The 21155-nt window shown below is 42.1% G+C and overlaps 1 protein-coding gene across 7 annotated transcripts; it reads left to right on the top strand.

The window, feature by feature from the left end:
• The first annotated feature begins 2735 nt into the window (after positions 1 to 2735).
• PRPF18 (pre-mRNA processing factor 18) lies at positions 2736 to 21150 on the top strand. Of its 7 annotated transcripts, XM_075143981.1 has the most exons (11): positions 2797 to 2869; positions 3943 to 4020; positions 4093 to 4170; positions 7091 to 7195; positions 9742 to 9855; positions 11565 to 11711; positions 13419 to 13487; positions 14586 to 14726; positions 15223 to 15294; positions 17675 to 17830; positions 20182 to 21150. In XM_075143981.1, exons 4-11 carry the CDS (start codon positions 7175 to 7177, stop codon positions 20260 to 20262), a joined length of 801 nt encoding a protein of 266 aa, XP_075000082.1. In that variant the 5' UTR covers positions 2797 to 2869; positions 3943 to 4020; positions 4093 to 4170; positions 7091 to 7174; the 3' UTR covers positions 20263 to 21150. The 7 variants fall into 7 exon arrangements, with proteins under 7 accessions (XP_075000045.1, XP_075000074.1, XP_075000055.1 ...); XM_075143944.1 differs by lacking the exon at positions 3943 to 4020 and having other exon boundaries at positions 2736 to 2869; XM_075143989.1 differs by lacking the exon at positions 3943 to 4020 and having other exon boundaries at positions 2766 to 2869; positions 4077 to 4170.
• Positions 21151 to 21155: the final 5 nt, after the last annotated feature.

Below are 21155 nucleotides of genomic sequence, written 5' to 3' on the forward strand. Positions count from 1 at the left end.
GACCAGAGATCCATAACGAAGCAGGCAGGGACAATAACAAATTGCCAGCATAGATGCACCCTTGGGAATACGTTCTGAAGAACAGAGAAGCTTCTGAAGAACAGAGTCCAGCTGAGATGTAACCCAACCATCTCAACAATTCACGTCCCTCAGAAAATGTTGCCCTGAGCCGAAGCAGTCAAACAGATTTGCCATCCTGGAAATCGGACAGCAAGCCGGAGTAATCTCCTCATGAGTTGTCAGTGAAAGAAAAAGAAGGTACCACAACTTCTTATACATCAGAAGATTTTCTAATCTCTCAAAAAGAGAAATCTTGAGGAGATGGATGACACCAAATATTTCTTCCCCCCTTTCCTTCTTCAGGGAGATATGCCCTGAATGCCCTGAGAAAAACAGAGCCAACATATACACATATTTGCACACATACAGCAACTCTTTGGGGAGATACTGTACTTCGTAGATTGCCACTTCTTTTCCACAGGACAACTGTCTTGATCACAGAGGGTATTTATATTAAAGGATGCTTTGATTTGGAGGCAAGAAAGCACAGAACCAGGACTACTGAAAGAACGGGACCAAATAAATCGTGAAAGGTTGTGTCATCGTTAGTGAATTTTTAGACACCTTTTAGAGGTACAGCATTAATTTCAAACCTAGCCAAAGTTGTTTTACCAACGTAAAGTGTTCAGCTGCTTTCCTTGTCCATTATACCCCTCCCTGCCACCTTGTTGGTTTGTTTTGATTTTTATAAACCGGGAGATCTTTGGTCTAGGTGCCACCTCACAGTAACTGCATCATTCTTGTGAACACTGTGTGTGAGTTGGCTTTCCTCCTTCATTTTGTACTGTTTCTAATTGAGATATAATGTCAAACCAGAGCAGGAAATGAAGCAAAGTCTAAGGTTATGTCTACGCTACAGTTAATTGAGGGGGGCAGCTGGCACTCAGACACGAACATCCGGATTCATTTGCCATAAAGTCCACTACAGAGTATTTCTACAACCTCCCGATTTACGCTCTTATCCAAGTGTGGGCACATCCCCCCAGCCCCCTCTACTGAGACCTTCTTGGATCCTTTCACCGTCAGATGTGAAATAATTTCCTTTTAGAAGAAAAAGCGTAGGAGGACTGTTCCTGCTTCCTCATTGCAAAGCAATTGCTTTCAAGCCTGAGGTAAAGCAGGGCATGATTTCCAAATCCATATCCCTCCAGCCTGGGTTTAAACAACACTCATGGGTTATTTTCTGCAAGAAAGAGCGATGGCGCACGGCTCAGATTATCTAACCTAGGTGAAAAGCCGGTTGCTGTTACAGCCCTCCAAAATAGCTACCACAGCAATGGAGCTTACAATGGGGAAAGGCAAAGAAAAAATCTGGGAGGACCTAAAGGTGAAAAAAGCCTGGCAGAGCTCGGGAGGCAGAAGCTGCCACGTGCCATAGCATGAGGCTGGAGGAGACAGAGGTGCTGCCACCAGCCATGCTGCTTCTAAGCAAAACAGAGGAGTTAAAGTTACAGTGACTTCCACCCTTCACTGTTTGGTGGCCTTCATTTCCAGTGAAGGTGTAGCCCTGATGAATTTAAGCATAGTGAGAATTGGCTGTTCTTACCCAGTCTTGAAAGCTTTTTCTGGACCTCTTGGACTTTACAAGCCACAGGATAGAAATTGCTGGAAAAAAGCAGGTAAATAAACAAAACAAGAGATGAAATTCAGAGTTCAGCCTCTCTTTGTGTTAATCTGTGTCGCAAATGCTGTGGGCCCGGTGACATCAAGCTGACGAAGGCACTAGTTTTTACTTCCAGACTACATGCATTAAGCCCACACTTTGGAGCTCAGTCCCTAGCAGCTACCTCAGTCCTCTAGGCCTGAAGAAAGAAGCAACAAGGCATCACACTTAAACCCCAGCACGCTGTCTCAGGTGCACAGACAGCACAGGGGACAGGGAGCACAAACCGTTCCCATCTCTTGGGTGATTTTTAATGCCAGCACCTGGGGAAGGAGCTAGCGCCCTGCAATTAAACCCTACGCTGTAGTTTCACCTGAGGGCACCCCGGAGTCAGTGAAACAGTTGATTTCCCTTGGGGTGTTGTTAAGCCTCCCGCAGCGAGCTGGCGGGTGGCAGGGGCACACCCGTGCCGGGAGCAGCCACGACGGCATCCCGCCCTCCTGCGCGGCAGCCGCACCCGTGCATGGCCGGCCCTGCCTGTGCTTCTTGGGGCCAGTGACCAGCCTCACAGAATCACAGAATCATGAAGGTTGGAAAAGACTCTTAAGATCATCGAGTCCAACCATTAACCTAGCACTGCCAACCCCACCACTAAACCACGTCCCTGAGGGCCACATCTACACGTCTGTAAATACCTCCCGGGATGGGAGCTCCCACCACTTCCCTGGGCAGCCTGCGCCAAGGCCTGGCAACCCTTCCGGTGAAGAAAAATTTTCCTAATACCCAACCTAAACCTCCCCTGGCACAACCTGAGGCCATTTCCTCTCGTCCTATCGCTTGTCACTTGGCAGAAGAGACCGACCCCACCGTGCCATCCCTGGGCCCAGCGACCAGCCCCACGCCCTCCCCGGGGCAGCTGAGCCCTCACAGCTGCCCCTGTGCACGGTCGCACTGTCGCACTGTCGCGCACTATCACACGCTGTCACCACTCCCCCAGCGCTCCTCCCAGCCACCAGGGGGAGCTGTGCGTGTGCGCCGCCTTGCGGCCCGTCTCCCGGCGCGGCCGTCCGGAAGTGACGGTGTTGTTTTGCTCCGCCACTTCCGGCGGCGGCGGAGGGGGCGGCGGCGGTCGGGGTCGCCATGGACATCCTGAAGCGGGAGATCAGCCGGAAGCGGCAGCAGCTGGAGGAGAAGGAGCTCGTGGGGGTGAGGGCGGTCGGGACGGGGCCCGGGAGCCCCCCGGGGTGGGGGATCGGGGGAGGGCGGCGGGAACGGCCTAAGGTGGAGGTTCGGGTGGGGGTGAGGCGGGAGCGGCCCGGGCTGGGGCCGGGGCCGGGGAAGGGGAGAGGAAGCGGCCCGGGAGAGGGACTGGGGTGAGGGGGGCCGGAGCTGCGCAGGGTGGGGTTTGGGAGTGTCGGGGGCGGCCCAGGATGAGGTTTGGGAGGGCGACGTGCGGCCCGGGAGGGATTCGGGGGTTGGGGAAGAGGAGCAGGAGTGGCCGCGGATGGGATCAGGGGAAGGAGTGAGGAGGTGTTTAGGGTTGGTGGCACCGGAGAATTGGGGGCGCAGAAGCAGCCTGGCTTCAGGGCCTCGCCGTGTGCCTTTGCCTTTTGGAGCTGGTTTAGTTGTTTTTTTCAGGCACTGAGAGATGAGAAAAATTTGTGCCACCTTCGGTAAACGATGTGTGGATCCCTTTCCTCACCACTGCTGCAGAACCTTCATAGCAATAGTGGGGTCGCAGAGGTGTGCGTGTGTGCCGAGTGTGTTAGCTTAACGACGCCCACAGTAAGGCAGAGCGCTTTTGTGGATGTCTGAGTTGAGGTTTCAGCGTTAGTGGTTGAAGTAGGGAGCTGTGATCGGGGACTGTGGTAAGTCAGGCAGACAAAGTATGAAGAAAGAAGTAATATTTCATATTAATCAAGGGAAATGCTTCAGGGTGATCACAGTTGCCAGCTGATGTGTGTCTGGAAGGTCTTATCAAACACAGTTCCACATAGGTGTCCCAAACAAGCTTACAAAATACTCTGTACAAAGGTGCTTTCTCCCACCTCCTTGATTTAGTGTGAAATGACATGTTTTGTATGGTTTATGTAAACGACTTTCCTGTACTCCAACTTGGGCCTTGTTGTGCACTTCTGAAGTGAAGCTTTACGCTAGCGAGTACCACGGCCTTACATGACAAAGAACGTGTTTTTTTTTAAGTGCTGGTGAACACATTGTACTTTCAAGCCTGCTTATACATACGTGCTGTGAAGTCACTCTATATTGCTGATTTTCAGAGGTGCTTCCAACTTGTCCCCTTTGCATGACAGTGTAGCCATCTCCATGAAAGGATGTAGCTGAATTCACCAAATCAAGTAAGGAAGTTTGAGCCATTTTTGCCCAAGTATGCGAAACTGTAAACTGTTAACAGTTTTCCTCTCTTTTAGGGAAATAAGAAATATTTCAAACGCAGTGAGTTAGCTAAAAAAGAAGAGGAGGCCTACTTTCAGAGATGTGGCTACAAGGTATGGTAGTTGTTCTTCCAGGAATTTGTATGTTTACTTTGAAGTCTACATTTTATTTATCAACAGTATAAACGTTGTTAATGATAATTGTTGTTCTTTGTTCAATCTGTTAATGTTATACATTAGCCTGTAAATGAGAAGCCACCTGGAGAGGTATGAGTTTCCAAAACCATTTTCAATGCAGGAAAAGATATGCATGATATACAGCTACTTAAGTTTGTGTTATGATTTGGCTTTTGTTTATTTTATTTATTTTTTTGTGGAAAGCATGAAGTGGCTTGGGATCAAAGCTTGTCTTCCTTTCTTTTTAAATTGTGCTGTTAGGCATGAACACTGGATCTGGTATAGACCCCTCCCTTATTGGAAAAAAATGGATACATTCGGATAACTTCATCCATTCGGATAACTTTCACGGTCTTGTCAAAATGCCCAAAAGAAATCAGTATAGCGTGGGCGCATATTAAAAAGATCTGCCCACTTTCATACTCTATGTATTTGTATTGGGTTTTTGGCCATCAGCCATCCAGCACTGAAAGAGTGCAACAACAGCATGTGTTTTCTTGCTGGCAAAATATTAGAAAACAATTGGTAACCTAGGGCGCATTTTGAAACAAATGAGTGATCTGGAGGGCTTTATCTGCCTTGTAACGGTGTCAGGGAAATAGTTTACTGAAATGGAAAGAATGTTGTTTTCTTTTACAAGTGTGTGCGTCTGCCTGCCTGCCTGATGGTACGTGTATGGGAGGGGGTGTGCATTCCCTTGTGGAAGACAGAGGCTCGTAATCTTGTTTGCTGTTACTGGGCACAAATAGGAGCTTTGTTTTCAATTGAACTTTACCCAGTTAGTGACTTATTCTGAAACCTCTGAACCTCTTGATCTATTTGTAGAATATTTGAACATCAATGCCAAAACGATTCTCGGCACATGCAGCATAAAGTCATGAGAAAGTGTTCTGTGAATCCGGTCGCTCTTCCAAGTGGAAATGACTACGTGATGCTTTTTGAGCATTAGCTTGAATTCTTCAGAACCTTACATGGCTGTTAAAGTGACATTATCTGTGCTGCTACGGCACTGGTTTTGATTTGAAATGTAACCCTGAAAACGGTTTTAAAATAAGTTGCTTCTTTACATTTAGTACCTTCTTAGAGCCTCCCAGATTTCTGCATTTGATCTTTGCTACATTAATAAGATGTAGAATATAGACTGATTTCTTTTTAAATTCAGGTGCGTTTTTGCTTTGCTTAGACTTAATAAGTTGTAATAATTTGACTTGCTTGAAAAAGAAAGCACTGAAACCAAAATAACTGTGGTAAAGATATTGCTTGTAACTTGGAGTCCAGCTGACAGAACGGATCAAATCTTTTCCCCCAATGCTGCTGTCTCTTTATGATTTCAAGAATGTTTGTAAGTTAAAATTTGTACGTATCCTTCTGCCATGGGAGTGTATTTCTTCATATATATATATTTTTGCGCAGTTCTTCCATTTTTTCTGTCCCCTGTCAATTCTCCCTTTCCTGCATTGATGGAAGTTTTATTTTTCCCCTCCCTTTATGTGTTAAGCATTGATTTGATTGTCCTTCCCTTGCTCGTTCCAAACACCTGTGGTTATAGGATTGATTTCTGTGTTTGCTTGTATAGCATTGAATATAGATTTGTGGCTGGAGCCACAGGGGTGGATCCTTACATCCACATGGAGTCATACTGACACCGGAGTGCAAGACTGGCACATTGGCCTGAAAGAATAGAAAAGCTTCTTTAAAAAAATCTGTCTAGTACAGTCATCAAACTGATCAATCCAAATACAGACTGGAAATGACAATGTACTGCCCCCACACAGAGAATACTACAGGGTGCTGTAGGATTAAGTGGAGCATTTCCCTTTTAGCAAGAATGGAAAGGAAATAAATTCTAATAAGGAATCTAGGACAAAACAAGATGTGAGTAAGTACTGGAAATATTTCCTTATTAGAGGAGTATTACCAACAGCAATCTGCTCATGCTGTCAGAAGTGTCAAATTTGAGCTTATAAAGGGAACTGTAGTTACATGACTGCTGTCTCAAAGTTACTTTGATCAAAGAGTTGTTGTGCATTATTAAAATATTAGGTAATGAAGAAGGAAAGCTCTATTTGGTTCAGGGACCTTTTTTAGATTAAGATGAGTTGTTAATGAGATCCTATCCCTATAAGGAGTTGTAGGTTTTTCTAGGTTTTTTTCAACCTGCAAGAAACTATGGCAAGCTTTTGAGAAAGATGTGTTACCTTAAACAAGCACCTCTCAAAACCCAGTAGAAACCGTGGATCACTGCTAATTGTACTCAGCTCACTGATACCGTAGGTAATACACATTTTAAGCTGACACTGCCACCGAAAGAAGCAGCCCCACTCTCTCCCTGCCCTTGGGTTTTCATTTCTGCCCTTGTGTCCATGCATGTGCTACGCCTGGTGAGCTGGATGAGGAGGTTAAGTGGGCTGGGAAGGGTACCTTTCTTTGTGTTTGCCAGATTATTTTCTGTTTGAATCATTTCCCCCATCTGGTTCATCACATAGCGATGCAAATGCTTTTGCATGGGTAAGGAGGATAGAGCAGGGGCAGGAATCAACAGGCAGAGGTTGGATTTGCTATTTTTGGCACCAGTGCTGACGTCTGCCTGCTAAAGTGTTTGCCAAACTTTAGCAATTGTCCTTTCCATTTGCTATAGAGACTGCTTCCTGCAACCTGCAGAAGTGTCAGTTAATTACTGATACTTTTAAAAGCTTTTATTGTTCTGTGACATTCAATTATAGACAATAAAAACTATGAAACTGAAGGTTTATATTGTCATATTAAAATCTGTGTTCCAGAGTTCTGTATCTTCACATTTCTGTCAATATATGGGGTTATTTCCATTGGCACATTAGTAACTGTCTGTTGAATGTAGGTACAGCAGGAGGAAGAGGAAGAGAAACCACTGACTTCATCAAATCCAGTCCTGGAACTCGAACTGGCAGAAGAAAAGTTACCGATGACCCTTTCCAGACAGGAGGTAAAATCAATCATCATAAACAGACTACCTGAGTTTACAGCAAATGCATCTGAAATTTCTTGTAAGGGCTGTTTTTTTCTAGTGAGCTGTACTTTTTATAGCAGTTTGTATGAAATAATAAGCCTCCATTTTTACAGTCAACAATTAATGATCATCTTCGCTCATCAAGGATCTGCTGTCCAGTTGAATGTGTAGGGAGGTACAGATGGGTAGAGCTTCTTTGTCATATGTGTTTGCACAGATGTGCTATAGAATCATAGAACCATTAAGGTTGGAAAGACCTCTAAGATCATCGAGTCCAACCGTCAACCCAACACCACCATGCCCACTACACCATGTCCCTAAGCGCCTCATCTACACGTCTTTTAAATACTTCCAGGGATGGTGACTCCACCACTTCCCTGGGCAGCCTGTTCCAAGGCCTGACCACTCTTTCAGTAAAGAAATTTCTCCTAATGCCCAGTCTAAACCTCCCTTGGCGCAACTTGAGGCCATTTCCTCTCGTCCTATCGCTGGTTACTTGGGAGAAGAGACCAACACCACCTCGCTACAACCTCCTTTCAGGTAGTTGTAGAGCGCGATGAGGTCTCCCCTCAGCCTCCTCTTCTCCAGGCTAAACAACCCCAGTTCCCTCAGCCGCTCCTCATCAGACTTGTGCTCCAGGCCCTTCACCAGCTTCGTTGCCCTCCTCTGGACACGCTCCAGCACCTCCATGTCCTTCTTGTAGTGAGGGGCCCAAAACTGAACACAGGATTCGAGGTGCGGCCTCACCAGTGCCGAGTACAGGGGCATGATCACCTCCCTGCTCCTGCTGGCCACACTATTTCTGATACAGGCCAGGATGCCATTGGCCTTCTTGGCCACCTGGGCACGCTGCCTGCTCATGTTCAGCTGGCTGTCAACCAGCACCCCCAGGTCCTTTTCCTCTGGGCAGCTTTCCAGCCACTCTTCCCCAAGCCTGTAGCGTTGCCTGGGGTTGTTGTGACCCAAGTGGAGGACCCAGCACTTGGCCTTGTTGAACCTCATACAGTTGGCCTCAGCCCATCGATCCAGGCTGTCCAGGTCCCTCTGCAGAGCCTTCCTACCCTCGAGCAGATTTTCAGCATTTTCCAGCTCTTTCAGATGACTTCTAGAATAGTACCCTGAATATCAGTATTATCCTTGGATAATACTGAAGATGGCAGGCTGACTTTTTCCAAGATTTTTCTCCCAGCTTCTTTTCTTTGTAGCTCATTGGTCTGAACCCAAATTTAGAAACGAAGTTTTGGATGTTCACCTTGATTTCTAGAAGAAAAAGTCCTGAAGCCAGAGCAGCTGGTGTGTTCTTTGTCCTTTCTAAGCATAAAAATACCTATGTGAATGTGAGTTCACCAACAGATCTATACCCTAAAGCAAAAGAGAAACAGGAGGTTCAGAAGTACAGAATAAATTCTAAATTCACAGCTAAGATCATCCAAGGATGTCACATGTCCCCTTAATTTGCAAGATACATACTGTTTTTTACAGGAGTATGTCAGAGGACTTGTAATGTGGGCTTTGGTTTCATGTTTGATTTGAGGTTTGGTCTGTACGTCCTCTGTATTGCGCAGTGTCTCACAGCTATTGATCTACTTGGGTGCATGTTTTGGTCGAGGCTTAGGTGTGACTGTGCCAGCATTCTATCCACCCCTGGTTTTGTGATACATTTGCAAGTCAAATGCTTGCCAACATACAGCAAGACACTTGAACTGAATAAACGAATTAATGTCTCAATTCATTTAGTTCCTTGTTGTCCAACCAGTCTATTGGTATAATGAAGTGGTGGCCTGAAATGAAGTGTAAGCCCTTCTCCTGATCACCAAAGTATTGCGTGGTGATTCATACGTCAGTAAGCCTATTGCTTGATACACTAAGTGAACAATGGTAAGTATAGAGAGATTTAGAAGCAATGCATGAGATAAGGAATCGGGATAATAAAGTTCAGTTTTTGGCTCTGCACATGGCTTTGCAAATCAGCCGAGGGAGGACGTTATACCTCTCTTATATCTAGTTTTAAAGTAACTATCGCATTAGATTATGGGACTTAATATTTGCCAAATGCTGAAGGATGACAGTTTTCAGGAAATCAGTCTTGCAGATGTGCTGGGACAACCTGCAGCCTAGTTATGGCGTATTTTTATTGCCCTGGACAAGTAGGTGAGCGAGATTATCGTCAAGTTCCTTTGTGATTTTGAGAATAGTTTTTAAGCTCTGCCAGAGGGATGATTTTTGTGTATTTGTTTAAACAAGTCAGAGCAGGAAAAAGTTAGGCTGTACCAAGCGGCTTGGGGTTTTATGCAAAATTTAGATTGGTAATATTTGGAATGACCTTTCACTGAAATACCGTGGGAATTTTATATTTAGATTGTAAAGTGTCTGGAACATTTTTCTACTGCTTAAAATATTGCCATTTCCTCTCCAGTCCAGCTCAGCTTGTTATTCTAAGCAAAGTAAATAAATCTGTCGTTCTGGATTTTATTTTGCTTCCTTTACGAGTTTGCATAAGGGAATGCTTTAATTCTTTTCAGGTTATCAGGAGGTTACGAGAGAGAGGTGAGCCGATCAGGCTGTTTGGAGAAACAGATTATGATGCGTTTCAACGTTTGAGGAAGATAGAAATTCTTGCACCTGAAGTGAACAAGGTAAGACTGGATAGTTACTAGTTACTTATTTGTAGTGGGATAACCAGTGAGGAACCCTATAAAAGTCACAGAAAATCAATTTCAGTAACTGTTAATTTTTAGGAGGGAGGGGAAGTACAGAGCAGTGAGGAAGATCTGCTCCGTCTCATTTATTGCCTGAGAGAATATGTTAAATGCCATAGTTTTGTGCACGTTACAATTCCTTATGTTAGACAGCTCAACCCTAGAAACCTTCTAGGCCTTTTCAGTTGGAAAAGGGGCCTCCAGCCTGTGCTGTTACCTGCTTTTTAACCAGCAGAGAAGACAGTTATTTTACTGTTAAAACTATCCTGTGTTTGCAATTATATGCATCTCTGAGAAGGTATGGGTAAGAGAGAGGAGGATTGCATCCTTTCTGGTATGTAAATGATTTTTCAAATAATTTGATTCCAGAGTTATAACTTATTAGGGAAGCTTGATTTTCCCCCCTTACCTTTAAAGTAGCCATTGATTCAAAAAATGACTAAAAGACTAAAACCGTAGTTTATTGATTTATTCCTTTTGTCTTAAGAATTGATCAGTTAAGTGAGAAGATGGAATGCAGATTTGGATTTTCTTTCCTAATTTGTGGCAAACTGAATTTTTTGGAATGTCTTTGCTGGGGCTGCCCAAAAAACGAAAGCCTTTTTCTGTTCAAGTTTTTTAAAAAAAGATAAACAGATCTAAACACTTAAAACAAAAAAAATTCTGCTAATGAAAGCTTCCCCTCCAGTGACATCAATGACAGTAGTAGGAGTATTAGGAAATAGCGAGCTCATAAATAGGATTGTGTTGGATTTTTGTGTTACATTTTTCAGTCACTCCTGTTGCTACGTGTTGTGTAGATAGTCACTATAACCAGTTTGTGGTTCAGACATTTTTAGACTACTAAATGATTAATAGAAACGCTCCAGACAGTCAAGTATGATGATGGAAGAGGGGAACTAGCTCTGCATATCTATTCCCAGTGGAGTGGCTGAATTTATCTTAGGGTAGGAATTGTCATACTCCTGTGTAGAGCTTTATGTTTTATGTCTTAGGGTAAGAATGCAAGTCCTCTAACTATGACTAAGCCGAGTTTCTTGTTCTACTTAAAGGCAGCTCTTAACTTGATATATATAGTTTCAAACCGATTCTAATTTTTTTTAATCACCTATTCTAAAATAGGGGATTTTAAACACTTTATATAAAACATTCTGCTATGTTTAAATCATTGGTAATAAAGGGAAACTACATAAATGTTCTATGTGATAGTACTGAAGGAGTGTTACCTTATTTACAGCTTTTGTCAGGGGAGATATGAAGACTTGTAGAGCTGATGATGGTTATGGTCTGTTTTCTGTTTGTTTTGGGGTGATTGAGGGCATTCCTTGGAGAAAATGTCTTCAAGAAAATCCTAGAAGTTGATTCAGTCCTCCATGCTTTTCTGGTGAAAATAGGGTAAAAAGTCTTTTTCATAGATATGAACATTGCAGAAGTTCAGGCACCTGTTTTTTGTTAAGTGCTGAAGCAATCCAGAAACTGTTCTTTGAATTCAGTTTAAATTTGGACAACAAAACTAAACCATTAATCATGTTTTTACAGAATTTGGCTTTTCTTAAACAGAAGTTGGATGTTCACAGTAACAGTACTGAACTGCCTTTATTTACTTGATTTTTTTTTGTAAATTAGTCATTTCTTATCTTCTCCAGGGCCTGAGAAATGACCTGAAGGCTGCTTTGGATAAGATTGACCAGCAGTATCTGAACGAAATTGTAGGCGGCCAAGAAGCAGGAGACGATGACTCACAGAATGACTTGAAAGTCCATGAGGAGAATACTACTATTGAAGAACTAGAAGTACGTGATGGGTAGATTTTAATTAGGGGATTTTAGATGTAGTATATTGTTGTGAGAAAGCTTCAGGATTGTTTAGACAAAGTTATCTTGTTTTCAACATCTAGCTTAGGCGTTCTGAAGTATCCTTAAATGTGCTGTGTTAGGAAATTCAGGTTTCTACGCCTTGAGTTGCACCACAGGTACAGTAGACGTGAAAACTCAAGTGGTCTTTGTTTACAACACCTCATCAGAAAGGGGGTGGGAGTTGCCTGCAAGGAGAATGATACAGATTCCCTGTGCAGGGAGTTTGGAAGTAAAGAATTTAATAAAAATACATTGCCTGGTCATAGATTCCAAAGCCTTTCCAATGAGTATTTGAGAGGGTAATAAGCTTAGTACTGGTGAATTTTCCCTATACGAGGAAGACGGACTCTGAAAAACAGACATACAGAAAGAATGTTTGATATAAAAACATCCAGGACAAAAAAAGAAGTGGACATCAGAAGTAGGCAGATCACAGAAAATATGAGAAGTGCAGAGACGATGTGTCCCAGAAACTTCAGTGCAAATGGTTACTATGTTCTGAAAGAATACCATGGTATTTGTGTAAGCGAGCAGAGAATGAGTGCCGTGAAATGCATTCAGCCTCTGGTATTTTAGGCTAATGTTTTGAAAAGCACATTAACTTGAGCTGAAGACTTTTACCCTTAATCTTCAAAACTTTTTGCAGGAGTTAATCTTTGTAACCTCCCTCCACAAGCATGTTTAAGAAATAATCTGATTTATAACTGAAAGCTTAGACGAATACATTATTATTAGGAGATAGTCTTTGGCTTTTTTGTTAGGCTACTGGGGTTCTGGTTTAAAATAACTGTAGTACGAGAATGGACACCAGTTGTAATGGGGCTGCATTTTATCGATCTGTTAGTTCTCAAAATACCTCCTTTTTGGGGTAGTAGGGCAGGCCTGGTTTGAGCCATGAAAGTAATCTTTTTCTGAAAAGTTTGAAAACACTGCAGTCTTAATTTTATGCTATTTTAGCTGCATTCCCTTGAGCGTAAAGGCTTACACTGAATTAGGTTCCAAAACTAGGAAATTTTTTAAGTAAAACTCACTTTGGAACTGTGAGGACAATGGAAATACGTTACAAATCCAACTATACCTACTGGAAAATATTTCTAAAAATTGCTGTTAGTATTAACAGTTTCGAGGTTTTGGCAGGAAGCTAGAGTATTGGAGCGTACTACTGGGTTTTTTTGGTGTTTGTTTTTTTTTTTTTAAGATTTGTTCCCTCAGTTTCACAGTTATTAAATGAAATGGTAAAAAGCCCCAGTACATCAGAGAATTGAAATAGCTTAACAAAATAATTGGGTTAATTGATGGCTCTGGGGATCTCAAAAAATGCAGTGCACCCACAGTTTCCCTTAATACAGTGCTGTCAGTCAGCAGCTAATTATGCCAATAATTTAGTAGTTAATGAATGAAAAATTACTGTTGCATTGACTTTTCAGAAATAATCATACTGGCTTTTTGACTTAAATGTTTTTAATAGATTAATGAATTGCAGTAGCATATATAGCTGTTTTATTCTGTTTCCTAACTAGTGTTTTGGATTACTGGTGGAGTTTATTACAGTTGACGATGCAGTGAATCATGCTCTGCTGTGGTGGTGGTGGTGGCAAACTTCTAGACAATGTGAAAATAATTGCCTTTTTTCTCCTGTTCTAGGCTTTGGGAGAATCCTTAGGACGAGGTGATGATCACTATGATATGGACATCATAACGAAGTTCTTGAAGGTAACAAACTCTAATAGATTAATTATTCTGTAGCTGTGTCATATTTTTTACTATGATGCAGATACATTTTGTGAATAGAAGGGACGGTTTCAGCTGCTTGGAGGGAAAAACTCACATATTGTGCTTAAGGTGTGGGTTTTTTTAAATGCTTGGCACTCCACAGCCTTGGTTAGTCACAGTAGTGACTTCTGCTAGACCTGGGAAAGAGCTGTTGGGAGAGCAGCATTCTTCAAAATCTGGTCCTATTTTTCGAGACAAAATAAATATGGTTTTGATTTCCGTATGATAATTGAGGCAGTAGTATGTAGTTGCTTCTGTGTACTACTGTGGCATTAAAAACTTCCGAGGAGTCCCTGCCTCTCTTCCCCAGGAACAGTGCAAGCTGAAATGAAATGTCACCTGATACTGTTATGTGAAATAAGAGAATTTTGAAGGAAGTCCACTGGCTTTGTTAAGGAAACAGGTTCAAGTGGATAAGAGAAAATTGTTTCCTTGTTTCCTGGCAAGAAGCCTGTATTGCCTTTCATTTGAGTCAGCCGGTCCCTGTGTAACTGTTGTGATGATCAGAAGTCACAGCAAGAGCCGAAGCTTTTATTTGTGTATATAAGATAAATCGGGATTTTAATATAGTTTGGGCTGGGCAGTCAGACAAAGAAAACTCAAATATTGTTTTCCAGGTGGAGAGAAGGTACATTTGACATATTTGCCTTCTGGTGTGTTGAATTTTCACTGTTCTTCACCATTCCTTAGGCTCCTTCATGAATTGCCCTGAAACATCAGCGTCTTCTACTTAGATTTCTGCTCTTTTTATGTACTCCTCCTCCCCCCCAGCACTGATACCTACACTGTTGTTTCCTGGGTTTTTTTTGTACATGCCTTTTTATACATGCTCTGCCCTCACCCACATGTTTTTATGTTAGAAGGGTTGCTCCTATCCCTCTTTGCCTATGCTTCTGAAAGAGGCTTCTTGCCTTTTTAATTCAGATTTCTACAAAAAAACTCATTTTACCATGGTGGCTTAAACCACTGTTCCCACCTTTTTTGCCGAGGAGGTCACTAGGTGGCACTATGACATAAATTTGCTTGTTCCTCATACAGTTTCTTCTTGGAGTTTGGGCTAAGGAGCTGAATGCCAGAGAAGACTACGTGAAACGGGGAGTACAGGGGAAGCTGAACAGTGCCACTCAAAAGCAGACAGAATCGTACCTGAGGCCGCTGTTCAGAAAACTTCGGAAAAGGGTGAATCACTTTTAAATGTCGCTATCCTGTAAGACTTACTTTAACTTCTGCTTTCAGAGTACCCAGTGGTTAGTGCCCTTTCCTAAGGTAATGTTGTCTTCACTGAAGAAGAGAGGATGAATGAGTTGGTCAGGGTTTCTGTGTCTAGAGCCCTTGACTCCCAGTTCTGACCTTTTTATCTTGATCAGTGAATTCTTCTGCCTGCCCACTGCTTTTCCAGGTGTTGCTTTATGTATCACCTGTTCATTGGGTTGCAAACGTGATAGAGAATTGGGATGTGTTTTGCACTTTGCTGCAAGCTACTAGGTGTAACCACTTAACCTCTCTTGCTTCAGATCTTTTATCTAAATAATGAAGATGTTTTCCTTTGTTAAAGTCCTCAAGCTAGGGTAGGTGCTAGACTTTGTATAAATGCTGAGTAGGGTGATATTCCTAAGCTGCTATTATGAAGTAAAGATGTCTTTTTTTTTTTTTTTCTTTTCTTCTTCTCCTGTAGACACTTCCTGCAGACATCAAAGAATCAATAACAGATATTATTAAATTCATGTTGCAAAGAGAATATGTGAAGGTATGTTTGTTTGTACTCTTCCGGCATGTTCGGGCTGTCTGATTCTAATAGATTGAGTTTATTACTTCAACATTTCCCATTTTTCTGCATTTTGAAGATACATAGCTGGAAATACACACAACATATATTCAAACAAAATGAAAAATGGCTATTAAAGGTTAGGCTCCAGGCAGTGTTTGATCCACAGCCTGTCAGAAGATCTTTTGAGGCTGGTGAAACTGCAGAGCTTTGCGAGCACGAATACAATTTTTCTCAGAGATGGCTATATTAAGTTGCAGAGGAATCCTGTATGGGAAACCTGATATTGTAAGGTTAAATGAATAGGGTGTTGACTAATTAATTAGGAATTAATTGAGATTAACCGAGTTATTGAATATGAGACACTGTCCCTTTCTTTGGCTATGCTTACATTAGCTGGCCTGGTAAGGTTGAGGTAAGTTAATGAAAAGTTTTTTGGACAAAGTGTGCTTGCTGGAGCAGACAGTAGTACTTTGGCACACAAGATCAAAGGCAGTGTTAGGTTTTGTTTATAGCTGCCTGCAGAAGTGGAACTCAAATACCAATAGCATTTGCTTAAGCAGCTTGTGTATGCAGAGGAAATTGAGCCATGTTTTGCCTTTAAATTTCTAGTATTTCTTATTATTCTTGTGAGGACTTGGAATAATTTGTCAAATAAGCAAGCAAACCTGCTTTTGTTATTGAAAAAACTTTAGATGGCCTAGGGCAAGTTTAATCCAAATAATTTGAAAGTAGAACTGAAAGTGTGGGATGTATGGTAGTGGGGTTTTGTTTTGGGGTATTTTTTTTTCTTTTGATTGTCATCATTATGTTGAAATTCCCTTTCCAATACCTTCTCAAAGTAGTGAGTATGCGGGAATGTGGTCTATATTGTGGGTTAATCCCCTGTACTCCTCTCTCCTGGAGGTGCTTGGCTTTATGTAAACTTCACAGACTGATTTTGGAGGAGTTGAGTACACATTTGGAAATTCTGTTTGTTTTTTTTTAATTAGGCTAATGAGCCTTGTACCTTTAAAGGTACTCGTATCCTTTTCCATTTTGCTTCCTAAGAGACTTTTCTCTTCTTGCCTGCTGTTGTCTTCTGTGCTTTTTTGGTTTGTGCAGCCTAGTGAATATTGTCAGCCACAAATTCTTACTGTTTGTTAGATGAAATGCTTGAAAGATTTAAATTTTGAAATCAACATGTGACAGTAGGCAAATGCCAGAATGGAAGTTGTCTGCTCAATCTTAATTAATCCTGTTGTGACAGTCCTGGAAGGGTCTTTAATTGCATGCTCACATACTATGTTTCATCACAAAACCATATTTAAGACAGTAAGTAGTGGGTCAGATCCTGCCTCATGTAGGTGAAGTCATGTCCTTTCTTCAGGTTTACTTTCAGCTCTGTCTGCAACCCCCTGCCTTGTTCATTATTCACCTCCCAGTTTGCTCACTGCCAAATGGGAAGAAACTGCACCCACGGGTCATGATGGCTACTTCTTGTTGATTAGCCACTAAATGGGAGGTGATAAATGAACTCTTTATCAGTGAGTCTTGTAGCTGCTCACTAACAGTGGAGGAATGTCCTGCTCCAAGTCCTTCTTGAAGCTCTGTTTCTGTAATTGCATATATGTGTCTGTCCCTCTCACTTCCTGGTTCTCAGCTGTCGTGGTTTTTTTAAGCTCTGTACTTCTCTTCCTTTCTCTCTTTCTTTCTATTCATTTTCCCTTCAAGTTTTGTCACTGTTCTTCCCCAGGGATGTTGTTTGCTACAGCTTTATGTTAAGAAACAGGAGCTGCTATCTTGATTGGGAAATTTCATGTTCATTTACTGCTGCTACTGCTCTGTTCATAAACATTGTTACAAATGTGCTTATTTAACCCAGTTTTGTAGAGAGCTGGTTCTCAGCCTCATTGGAAGCTTGCTTCTCTCCCCGAGAGCTGTCAGGCCCCAGTGCGCTCCTGCGTACCGGGTGACCTCAGTTCTGCGTACGCAACGTGCGCCTGCAGTGGGTTGCGCTTACAGCCAGGCTCCCTGGTCCAGTCTGCAACCGAAACGGCAAGGGTTGTAAAGGTGATTACAGCAGAAAAGCTCGTGGGAACCTGAGAAGGCTGAGCTGAAAATAGTCCCAGTAAACTTTAGTTTTAATCAATATTAGACTGCCTTATCCAGTGCTTTCTTTCATCGCTCTATAGGTGAAGTCCATAGTCCTTGTTTCCCTCAGAGTTCAGCATAAACATGAATTGTGCTAGGAAGGTGTGTTGTAAAATTGGTTAATACTGTGCAATGAAACCTGATTCAGAGAGACTGGAATATGTGGTGGTGTTGTATCTGGCAATGCAAATGTCCTTTTGCTAAGTGTGCATGCACTGTATTCCTTCAGGCAAACGATGCCTATCTTCAGATGGCTATTGGAAATGCTCCCTGGCCTATTGGTGTCACTATGGTTGGCATCCATGCTCGAACGGGTCGTGAAAAGATTTTCTCCAAGCATGTAGCCCACGTTCTCAACGATGAAACTCAAAGGAAGTATATTCAGGTAACGTTAGCTTTGGAAATCGAACAGATCTGCTTTTGAAGTTAGGGGATCTTTGAGAAACACTGGTTTCATAGTGACAGGTGATGTGGTAAAAAGGTCCTAGAAATGGACAGTTGCCTTAGTTTGGGTCAAGCATAACATCCATTTAACAGGTAGCTCATCCTGAAGGCTCTTAGTGCTGGGCTAATGGATTCTTCTAAGTCTTAACTATTGTCATCCTGTACCAAAGTAGCTGTGAAGACATGCTTTATTCTCCTGAGTTCCTTCACTGCTTAAGTCATGGTTTTAACATCATGTGTGGAATTTAATACGGTGGAATACAGTCCTTCTGACTATTTCTGCAACTAGATAAACGCATTCATTTTTCAAACATGTTTCTTTAACAGCATGGGCTCAAAATTCCAGGTTCAATTCCTCCTATGCATATTCATACTCATGTAATGAGCTTCCGTTGTTTGTCGAATTAATAGCAGTGGTGTTTTTCTTCTCTGATGTTTCAGTGTAATGGGTGGACGGATCTGAGGAAAGAAGTCTTCTCTCCTTGTATTGTTAAATGTATTTGCCTCTTGCCAGTTTCAGTTTCATTGAGATAAAGACCTTCTGGCTTAACTCTGAAGCCTCCAGAGCAGCATCGTGGAGCTCAGAGCTTCTGCCTGCTGCAGCAGAAGGACTCCCATTGCTTTTCAACTTCTGCAGATGTCTGCAAGTGAATTGCTTGTAAAATGCAACTTCTCCTGCCTAGAGTCTCTTTGTATTGGGGCTACAAGTGTAACCTTTGGTTTCTCTTCAACTGTAGTTTTTAATATCATAACCTGTGAAAATATCATTGTGAAGTCAGAGGAAGCTCCAGACACTTACAGAGCCAACAAATTAAATTTGACCAATTCTTTTGTAAGGTGAAAATGGGCATGTGGATTACACATCTTCAGAGACAGGCTCCAGTGTAATACTTGCTTGGAAGTATTTAATGGATGAAACAGCTTATGTTAAACCAAACAGTTTTGTTGTTAGTCTGTGTTAAAAAAGGAGTTTGGACTCTGATGGAAGATTGTTGCGGGCCTGAACATGGCCATAATGCTTCTTCTCCAACTTTGGTGAATAATTGGCCATCTGTGTCCATCTGCCACTCTTCCAGCGGAAAGATCTCTACTCCGTAGTGTTGCTTGGTCTCTCTTAGCGTGCCCTGTGGAAGATACAATGTATATGAATTCCTCAGTTTGTCCTTTATCTGCTTTTGGGGTTACATCTGTTGGTCAAGGAAATCTTCGTGTTCGTCTTCCCTCTGTGGATTTCATATCTGTGCTTCTCAATTACACAACTTACTGAAGCGCCAAGACAGAGTTGGCTTTAAACATTTACGTTCTCCGTGTTGGTTTTAAATACCAGGTCTTGTTTTAGCTAGTCTGGTTCAAACTGGAGCGTGGAATATTATCTGTGCTTCCAGCAGTTACATGAAGCTAACGTGTTTCGGATTTACAACGAACCTGGGATCATAACATCCCAAACAAGGAGTCGTTATGGTGGTAGGACGTGTTTTCCAGACTTGCCTGCATTGAAAAGGCCAAAGCATCCTCTGTTGAATCATTTTTCACTTCAGTGAGGAGCCATCTTCTGTCGTGAGTGTCTAATGACAGGCACATGATTTGGCCATCTTGGAATGCAATGTCACTGCTAAACTACGTTACTGCCACAGCAGTTTTCTTTCTTGTTTGTTAGACTTTTATGCGTGTCTTGAAAGAAAATAATCACAGGGTTTCTGTCACGTTGGTTTTTGGCAATCAGTGCCTTGAGAGAACTGAAGAGAAAAGTTGACATTCTGCCTTTCTTCTTGATTACTTCTTCAGTTTGCCTCCACGGTGTAGGTCAGGTGTGGTGCCGCTATGGGAAGGAATGACACCTCTCCTCCAGAGAAATTGTGCGGTTCTTTTCGTAGTTGTGCAGCTTGTTTTGGTGTCAGAAATTGTTTTTGTCTCTGTAGAATTACTTTTAATATTCAGGTTTCTTTTAAATATCTTTTATTGTGATAGTATTGTTTTCTCCCTTGGTGGGGAAGAGGGATTAAAGCATTACTGTGATCCTTCACTATGAATCTGTCACGAGGGACTGAATCTGTAGTCTCTTCGGTTATGCCACAGACTCCTCTAACGTTGGAGATAACTTGGCAGTTTGCAGGCAGAAAGGTTCATAAAACTTAAAAACTGGAAAAACAACCAAATAAAAAAAAACAACCCCAAAATAGCAGCAGTTTGTTTTGAATTCTTTTTGTTAAGCTTAAAAGTACTATAGACTGTTAAGTTTGTTTGACAGCTGCAGTTTTATTACAGAATTGTCCTTGTTTTGTTAATTCCTAGGGGCTGAAGAGGCTCATGACCATTTGCCAGAAGCACTTCCCAACAGACCCATCGAAATGTGTGGAGTACAATGCTTTATGAGGCTCTGCGGTGTCCAAGGCGTGACTCATATTTTGATCTCCGAGACCCAGAGAGGATTGAAGAGACAGAGTTTGTGCTTTAACACCACCAGGAACCTAGGGTGGGCTTTGCGAAAAAGCATAAAGCAGCGAATTTCTCTACAGCTTCCTTTTTACGAGCCCCATTTATTTAGATTTCTTTTTAAATCTATGCTTTTACGGTAACACATCCAATATACAGAAGAAGGGCGTTTTTTTGGAGGGTGTATGACCAGGACAATGACCAGGGGACAATGAACATGATCCTTGTTTTTATTTCAATTTGTTATTCAGGGAACCAGACGGAACTGTTTCCCATATCTTAGAGCTTTAGGTAAGACTCAGCCCTGCAAGGAGCATATGTGGAGTTTTTTGGCTGCTTTCCCTTTGGAGACTGATGTGGGGAGATGATTAGAGTGAAGCAGTCAAATCTGAATCTTGGTTATTTCTGTAAATATGAAGACTTTAATGGCTAATCTTTCATGTGGTATTTATCAGGAGAAAAAAAAAGAAAAAGTTTATATATTTCTCAGCTGAAAAATACAGCCAGTCTTGGTGCAAAGAGTTTTTGATCTTGAATACATCGGATTTGGCTTTTTTTTTTTTTGGTAACGACATTTTTAATATAAACCTTCTGGGCTTGGGGGAAGTAATCTTACGGCTCTTGAGGCTTTCAAATCCCATTTTTATACATCTGGAGAAAATTTCAGTCTGCTGGGCATTGCAGAGAAAATAATTAGGACCTCCCATGACCACGTACAGTATTTCTAGCAGCCACAAATCTTTACCATTGTGCATCTTGACTGGGAATGGCGAAGAAACTCACAGAAATGATGATGTCTAATTCTGCATAAACAGTGAAATATTGAAACTTTT

This window comes from Calonectris borealis, chromosome 1, assembly GCF_964195595.1.
Source record: "Calonectris borealis chromosome 1, bCalBor7.hap1.2, whole genome shotgun sequence".
In the NCBI taxonomy this organism is placed as follows: Eukaryota; Metazoa; Chordata; class Aves; order Procellariiformes; family Procellariidae; genus Calonectris; species Calonectris borealis.

What these genes read in the sequence shown, in the direction of transcription:
- PRPF18 (XM_075143944.1), top strand. Translation starts at nt 2,804, where the DNA reads ATGGACATCCTGAAGCGGGAGATCAGCCGGAAGCGGCAGCAGCTGGAG. An exon ending in TTGCACCTGAAGTGAACAAG is followed by an intron (nt 9,856 to 11,564) that starts GTAAGACTGGAT and finishes TATCTTCTCCAG; the next exon opens with GGCCTGAGAAATGACCTGAA. An exon ending in TCATAACGAAGTTCTTGAAG is followed by an intron (nt 13,488 to 14,585) that starts GTAACAAACTCT and finishes TTCCTCATACAG; the next exon opens with TTTCTTCTTGGAGTTTGGGC.